The sequence below is a fragment of the Erythranthe guttata genome, chromosome 14 (assembly GCF_056151865.1).
Source record: "Erythranthe guttata isolate IM_541 chromosome 14, IM_541, whole genome shotgun sequence".
NCBI classification, from domain to species: Eukaryota; Viridiplantae; Streptophyta; class Magnoliopsida; order Lamiales; family Phrymaceae; genus Erythranthe; species Erythranthe guttata.
This window is the reverse complement of record NC_142546.1, coordinates 3,041,450-3,049,357: the sequence shown is the minus strand read 5'-3', so window position 1 is coordinate 3,049,357 and position 7,908 is coordinate 3,041,450. Positions and strand designations below refer to the sequence as shown.

The 7,908-nt window shown below is 38.3% G+C and overlaps 2 protein-coding genes across 3 annotated transcripts; one reads left to right on the top strand and one right to left on the bottom strand.

Annotated features, from left to right (window-relative positions):
* Positions 1-762: 762 nt before the first annotated feature.
* Positions 763-2,988, top strand: LOC105954412 (cytochrome b5). The gene is made up of 3 exons (XM_012978080.2): positions 763-1,036; positions 2,317-2,383; positions 2,497-2,988. Exons 1-3 carry the CDS (start codon positions 959-961, stop codon positions 2,754-2,756), a joined length of 405 nt encoding a protein of 134 aa, XP_012833534.1. The 5' UTR covers positions 763-958; the 3' UTR covers positions 2,757-2,988.
* A 543-nt stretch (positions 2,989-3,531) lies between these two features.
* Positions 3,532-7,908, bottom strand: LOC105954411 (BTB/POZ domain-containing protein At5g48800). Of its 2 annotated transcripts, XM_088813819.1 has the most exons (5): positions 7,273-7,824; positions 6,916-6,982; positions 5,528-6,706; positions 4,876-5,412; positions 3,532-4,135 (listed from the first exon to the last, which is right to left on the bottom strand). In XM_088813819.1, the coding sequence occupies exons 1-4, from the start codon at positions 7,344-7,346 to the stop codon at positions 4,897-4,899; spliced, it is 1,836 nt and encodes a 611-aa protein (XP_088669945.1). In that variant the 5' UTR covers positions 7,347-7,824; the 3' UTR covers positions 3,532-4,135; positions 4,876-4,896. The 2 variants fall into 2 exon arrangements, with proteins under 2 accessions (XP_088669945.1, XP_012833533.2); XM_012978079.2 differs by lacking the exon at positions 3,532-4,135 and having other exon boundaries at positions 4,727-5,412; positions 7,273-7,908.

The window sequence follows — 7,908 nt, the reverse complement described above, 5'->3', positions numbered from 1 at the left end:
TCACAATGTTACCCTTCACCTTAAAAGCTATGCTTGCTATGACTTATACATAACAAGTCAACTTAACTAGACGGCTGAGCTGTCGAATCTCTTAGAAGGTTATGTTCTCTCTTGTCTTTTGAGGAACTATAGCGACTCTTGGATCCAATGCTGCATAGGTTGACGCGGCTGGCGAATGAAAACGTGGATCAAACGCCTTGAATTATGTTGTTACTAACGACAATAGTGAATCGTTCTCTGTTCCTTTGTAAGATCGAATACTTGTGATGTCTTCTGAGTCAGAAGCCGAACATAGTGACCTTTCAAAGTCTCTTCAACAACTTCTACCACTTTATCAATTTTCTGAACTCCAACTATACTTACTCGTTCGAGCTCTTTCAGATTATCAAAATCCTCTGTCTTTCATTTGCTATGAGTCCGTAGAGAGAGGCAGAGAAAAGTTACTAGTGAAGAATTTTCCAGACATACAGTGAAGAACATATGGGTATTCGATGCTGAGAATAATTAGTTTGGTGAAAATTTTCTCAATCATATCTAATTATGATTCTTATTCTAAATCTAAAAATTCTAATCCAAAAAACACATTTAAAAAAGAGTTTTAAGTTTATAAGCCAAAAAAAAAAAAATCAAAATTTGTAGGGGAATGTTTTTATATTTAGAAAGATTAGAGGGGCACAATCACAAAGTAGTGAAAAGTTGTTTGGCACTTTTGATACTTAGACAGCCAAACTTTTTCCATAAAATCTCACCTACCCCTACCCCCTACCCCAGCTCCCAAATTAAATCTTCCCCCACCAATCAGGATCCACCGCACACCATCACCACACTCCTTCATCACTACGCACTTGGATCCCTTTTCCTTCCTTTTGCAGAAATTCTGAATCTTGATTCCCAATTCAATTTGGGATTAATTTTTTTTTTTGGTCGATTTACCTTTTTCCGATTAAACCTCAAAAAAATGTCTAAAGTTTTTACTTTGGCCGAGGTTTCTCAGCACAACACCAACAAGGACTGCTGGCTCATCATTGATGGCAAGGTAAATTCAATTAATCACTGTTCATGTTCATATTTTTTCATCTTTTTTTTTTCTTCTTATTTAATTTGCTGATATGTTTGTACGTAGTAGATCTTTGGAAGATCCAGTTACGATCAGTTCTTAATTGTCAATTTTGGTATCTGATGTGTGTAATTAGAGTCTTATTTTCCTTTTTCTCGATTTTTTTTTTGTTTTTGAATTATCGTGTCTGGTTGTGATTCGATCTTTGCGAGGAAGTGTGTGTGTGTGTGTGATTTTTGTGAGAATCAATATTTAGTTTGGTTGGATTAGAACAGATCTTATTATTAATTAAATATTAAAATATACGTTGAGATGTTTATGTGTTTGAATGTTATTCGAATTGGGACAATGGATTTGATTCTTGTAGGAATAAGTGTTAATGTGATTTGGTCATAATTCAAACACATATCATCAGATCTCGGCGGTACGCATCTTAGTGCGTTAAGTTACGTTCCGGAAAAAAAATAAAAATGAAGTGTTGAATGTGATGTTAGTGTGTATGATTATTTGCTTGTATTTTCGTTATTCAGTTTTCGGATGTTTGAATGTGTGCAATTTTTAATTTTTTTCGAGAAAATAAATGTTATTCTTGTGTGCATTTTTTTCGTACAAATCACGATTCTTGATGTGTTTTGTATCTCAAGAGTCTCGAGTTTTTAGTCCATTATTTGGATTACAGTGAATTTCTGACTTAATGATTTTCGTGCTATACTTTTTTCTTTCGCAAAGATACTGAAAAGTTTCCGGATTGTGATTTAATTTTTTTCCATGACTCAAATCATTGAGCATTTAACTTATAACATAATTTTGTTGTTGTCTCCGACTCTCCGGTTTCTCTTTAGTCCCACCTCTATATGTGACTATGGAACCTCGTTGAATTTTTACTTGAGTTTTTTTTATGGTAAAATGATCAAAACCAACTTTATGAAAGCTTTATAGACTTGCTTTTACATGGGCTTTGCTACTCCTACGGTTTCTTTATTAGAGAATCGGTACGGGTTTACATGCCGGCTCAAAAATTATGGGAAGAAGTGGTGAAAGAGCACTTTTAGGGTCTACGATAAACATATGTATATATGGTTAATGAATTTAATTATCGAAAGAGAAAAAAATATTTTTATGTATCGTTTCTACTTGTTGGTTCAAAAATCGAGAGATGAACTAATGGGCTTGTGAAATGTAGACTAACCTAGCTAACATTAAATCGGTAAAACGAGATTATTAAGGAATAGACATTGATGCTTCCATTTTCGCTGTAGGTCTATGATGTGACGAAGTTCTTGGACGACCATCCAGGTGGCGATGAAGTATTGGTTACTGCAACAGGTACTCGCTATTTTCGAAAAATTGTCTGAATAATATAATTCAATTTACATCAATCTTTTGTTCGTTTTATATCGTTTTTTTATTTTTATTTTTTTATTTCGTTTCATTTGCAGGGAAAGATGCAACTGATGATTTCGAGGATGTTGGCCACAGTACGACTGCAAAGGCAATGCTCGACGAATACTATGTTGGAGACATAGATTCGTCGACCATTACCACGAAGACGAGTTACGTTCCTCCGAAGCAGGTCCAGCAAAACCAGGATGCACCTTCGGGATTCATCATTAAGCTCCTCCAGTTCTTAGTTCCCCTCATTATCTTGGGTTTGGCCGTTGGCTCGCGTTTCTATACCAAATCATCCGATGAAAAGTAAAACATATAATAATTTTTAAAAAATATGAAAAAAGAAAGAGCAGTTTCTTAGTGTCGAAAAACTGCCTTCGTTACCATATAATCGACAGATGTGAGGTGTTTGAGGATGGAGTTTTTTCTTCTTTCTTGTTTTATTTATTGTACTCTTGAAGAAACCTTGTGTTGTTTTCTATTTCTTTATTTTGCATGACTAATTATTAATTATTAATTATTTAATGGATTTGGTTTTACTAGGTCTTGAAATGATCTTACTCTTCTTGTCTTCTAGTCTATAGTTTATGATTATCCTTATATGTGATGTTAATTAATGTAATTATGTCATGGTCACATGTTATAATCTCAGCCAGCCATGGATGTTTTCAAAAGCTTGAGCTTAGGACTAGATTGAACCTTAAATAAAATCATCTAATGGAGTTGTAATATTTTCGAAATAATATTTTTGACATTTATATACAAAATTCAATATTGTTTGAATCAATGGCAAATTTCGGCCGACCCTGAGGTAATGTAAAATTACGAAAACATTCAGTTAAATTACAACCACCCCTCAACTATGTATTTTCTTACGAAAAAACCCCCTTTTTAGTATGTAAATTTGACACCGTAAAGATGAACATGTAAAACAATACATAGTTTCGCGATGACGGTAATTATCCAAATAGAAAGGGTCTTTTCTGTAATTTGATCTTACCTTAGGGGCTGACCGTAATTTTCCACTTGAATCAACTAAAAGTTGGAGAGATGGAACAAATAAAGTACAAATCACCCCTTCCCCCTTCAAGTGATCCAAAGATCAAATCTCCACATTAAACAATTATTTCAAAGAGTAGCAAACGAAGATACAAACATTAGTTAACCTATAAACACTTGACACGTGTCCACATGCAAACGCCATGAGACAAAACAAAACCTAACATATTTCCCTCTCTTTCAACTTCAATTAAACGAACTTCCCAAAGAAAATGCCCTCAATTATCACGCAAATATTTTGTCACATTTTGATCAAAACTAACCTATAAAAAGAACTCTTAAAAGAGTCTCATTCTCCCTCCCTTTCGCTTCTCCTTCTTCTCTCTCTTACTATCAATATTCCGAAAAACGAGAAGGAAAAAAAATGGCGATTCTGTTAAGAACTCGAAAACAAGAAAAGGGGGTTCCTACAAAGCAGAGTAGTGTAGATGTACTAAAAGTTGTGCATCCACGAGGATACATTGAAGTATTCCGCGAGCCAATCACAGCGAGCCACATCATCGAGAGGTACCCGAGGTACTGCATAACCAGGCCCGATTTCTTTGAGTTTCCGTGGATAGTTGTACATCCCGAGTCGATTCTTTTCCCGGGAAAGTCTTCTATCTCGTACCCCACCGTACGATCCACAATCTTCTCAAATCCAAACAACAGCAGATCGTACAAAACCAATTAGATAATAATAATAAATATAATAACCATTATCAGAAATACGACAAACGAATTTCTTCTTCACCTATAAAATCATTGGCTGGAATCACTCCTAAACATAATCAACACCGAGAAAAAAACGACCGCGAATATTCTTATTGTAATAATGACTCACAGTCACAGGGACAAGATTCGGACAGTGGGAGTTTATACAAACCGTCTTTTTACAAGTTGTGGAATAAGATGCAAAGAAATCTCAACTACGAGACGAGTTACGATCAGCTGTACGATGATTCACCGCCTTATGGTGGGCGGCCCCACGTGACAAGTGGCGAACTCGTGGAGTTTCAAAGGCGTCGTAGTTCTTGTCTGAAGAGTGCTGACAGTGATCGGAATAACCTCGACTTGAAGGTGGCTTTTGCATCTCCGGTTATTACCACTTTTTGGTTGTGAGTGTCCTTCGCTCGAGAGGCCATTTTCACTTCGTTTTTTTTTCCAGGGGGTTGGAGTGACATATTTTTAGCAGGGGTTTGTTGTCGAATGCATAGTATGGTTACGGTTTTCGATACTCAGTTTTGTTTTTTGGGAATTTATTGTTAAATATATATATTATATGTACATAGTAATCGAGACCGAAAAACAAGGAGAATAAATAATAATTAAAAAAAGAACACTCATCGCTAGCAACAAAATGTACGAAAAAAACACATCGAAAAAAGTACCTATATAGATATCCTCCTCGATCATATTCTTTGCGACAGCTTCGATGGAGAAACCGACCCCCTCGAATAGCTCCGCGCAAAAACATTCAATCGAACAATCTTCTTCGAAAAAGAACTCATAAACTTCCTCGAACCAGATCTCTCCAAATTCCTCTTCATGCAAACGTGATCCTTCTCCAAATCGTTCAATCTCATCCTCATTCTCGCCAGCTCAAGCTTTAGATCTCTATTCTCTCGTCTTAGAGAAGCGTAGTTGTCTCGCGGTGACATGGCGGCACTTCTCACTCCGCCGCTGTTGATCCGCCACGACTGGTGGTGGTGCATAGGCGGCTTTTTAGGGTCTTCGTCGTCTTCTGGGTATGAAGAGAAAAGGGAGTTTTTGAGACGTAGTTGCTCGTTGTACAGGACTTGTACTATTGATTGGAGTGGGAGGCGTTCGTTTTGCGCTGCGTGCGCGCCGGCTTCTTGCGATAGTTTCTGGAAATCGATTAGTTTGCAGAGCTTTCTCTTTTCGGGTTCGGATAGTGCTTGATGTGCCTGTCAATATATGATATAATTGTCCAAATTAGTTGGTGTGTGTATATATATATATAGATGTATATAGGGGTGAAAGTCGGATGGATCGATTTTTGCCCGGGTGTTGGGTACTTACTTTGAGGTAAACATCGATAGCTCGATAAAGTCCATCGTGCACAGTGCGCGCATGCGCAGGCAAACTCTCCGCAATAGCGACAAACAAGTCGAGCTCCAAATTCGCATCGGGTGCAATTTCCGCCATGTAACTGTCCACAAGCTTACACACCTTAAACAGCGCGCTCTGCGAAGGCAAAGAAGAATCAGAATAATCACGACTACCACACTCGAAACCCCCCGAGTCTCCATCCACGTCGTCACCATCCACATCATCGCCGTCACTATCACCACCGCCATCCCTCCTGCAAAAATTCAGCAAAATCCTACAAACAGTCTCCACATCGAACAATGTGTCGCCAGCCTGGCAAAACGAGGGTATTAAAAGATCGTCTAGCGTGGCTATATCCAATACCGACCCTATCCTCATCTCGAGATCGTGCCTACAAGAAACAGAGCAGTCGAGCGCAACTGCACTTCTTAACATACCGAAGAGAAAAGTTATCGGAACGGCGTTTTTTTCGATAGGGAGTAGACTAACAATCGCCTCGATAATAATAACCGCGCTCTGATCGCCCGATAATAAATTACGGGCGATCAATTTTTTCTCCGCGTAATTCACGAGCGAAGCACCGATGCTCTCGGGGCGAACACCTCTGCATTTAATTGCGGTTATGACCCTTTCGTATAAATCGATTCTAAGTATCGAAAGATCTTCGATCCACCAATCGCCTTCGGTTTTGATTTGTTTGCTCATGTGAAGTCTACCCGAGCTGCTGTACTCCAATCTTGAAAAACTCGAAGCGATTTGCTCCACGCAGGCTTTTGAGGCGATTCCATCTATGCATCGAGTGACGATTTTAAGGTTGTCCGAAAGTGGGAGTAGGGTTTGGCAGTGGTGGAGGACTTGGACGCACATTTCGAGGTTTTTGCAGACGATTGTGTTTAGGTATTCTTCGGCCCTCGAAGAGAGATTATTGTTCGAGTACTCTTCGGTCATTTCTAGATAGTCGGACACACAGCAGAGGTGTGCGACGTTTGAAGTGCTGATTTCGAAGTTGATTCCGTAGCAGAACTGGGCGGCGAGCTCGAACGATGCGGCGCCACCTGGCAGACTGAGGAGCTCGATTCTTGATATGTCGGATTCGCGGTGTTCTGCTACCAGCTTTCTCATTCGTCCACTTCGAGAGACGAGTGGGAACTGCAAAAATTAAGTGCTGATATACTAAGGATTCTTGTATTAAACACCCTCTTAACGAGAAGTATAAATAATGTTAATTTTGTCGAAAAAAGTTCGAGAATTGCATTTACGATTCGAATTATCTTTGCCGTTTTTTCATGATTTTGTACAAAATTCGAAATGGGGAAAAAATCGAACTTAAGTAGAAGCATAGAGATGCAGAAACTGACCTTATGCAGTGAGAAAGTTGCTCCGTCTACTTCGATAATTATATCACTCGGAACATCTCGGAATACCCTATCAAAGATATCAAAACAGCAGTTAGAGAAGTCTATCATTGCGAGTTTGCAACACGAAATTCCGCTTTATTTCCGAGATTATGTGCGCGTGTGTGTGTGTGTGTGTGTGTGTGTGTGTGTGTGTGTGCATCAATAAAACTACTAGATAAGTATATTAGATTGGCCACGAAACCGGATAATAATCAACAACATTAAAAAAAAAATCTCCTTCACCACTTTTTCAACACCCAATTACTAACAACTAAAACTCATAACAAGAAACGCGTATAGAATCGGCAAACGACAAACCATTCACTGCACTTCTGACGACCGCTCTTGGCCAGAGGAGGCTGCTGCTGCTGCTGATGCTGGTGTTTGTCCATCGAAAAGAAACCGAAGAATTTCCAGAGAGAAGAATCGGAAGTGTCTTTGTAAGAGAAAACACGAACGTTGAGGTAATGAAACAAATTGAAGAGAGATGTTTCTGTTGGCAGAGTTCTTTGCGCATTTTTGTCGAACAGTAGGTGCGCGCAAAATCATATACTGCAAAATTGTGTAAAAGCACTGGGTCCTCAATTTGTGGGGTCATATGTTAGAAAAACAAGATCAAATTTATTACAGTACATAATAATTCTTAATCGCGGAGTATAATTTGCCAAGATTTGTGCCCATAAAGCGGCCTCAAGAAAAAAAGAAAGGGGACTCTGTTTGTATGTGGGTTTTGATTCTTCTTTCGTGAAATTTAATTTAAAAAAATAATAAAAATAAAAAAAAGTAGTGGGAAATAGGAAAAAATGAAGATCCCGTAATGGAAAAGGATAAGAGCAGAAAAAGCGCGCGAGGGAAAGGTGGTTTGTTTCTGTTGACATTTAATATTTTATTACTCTTATGTCCCCCTAAGCTAGTAAAACAAATTCCCTTTTGACCCTTCAGCTTTTCTTTTAT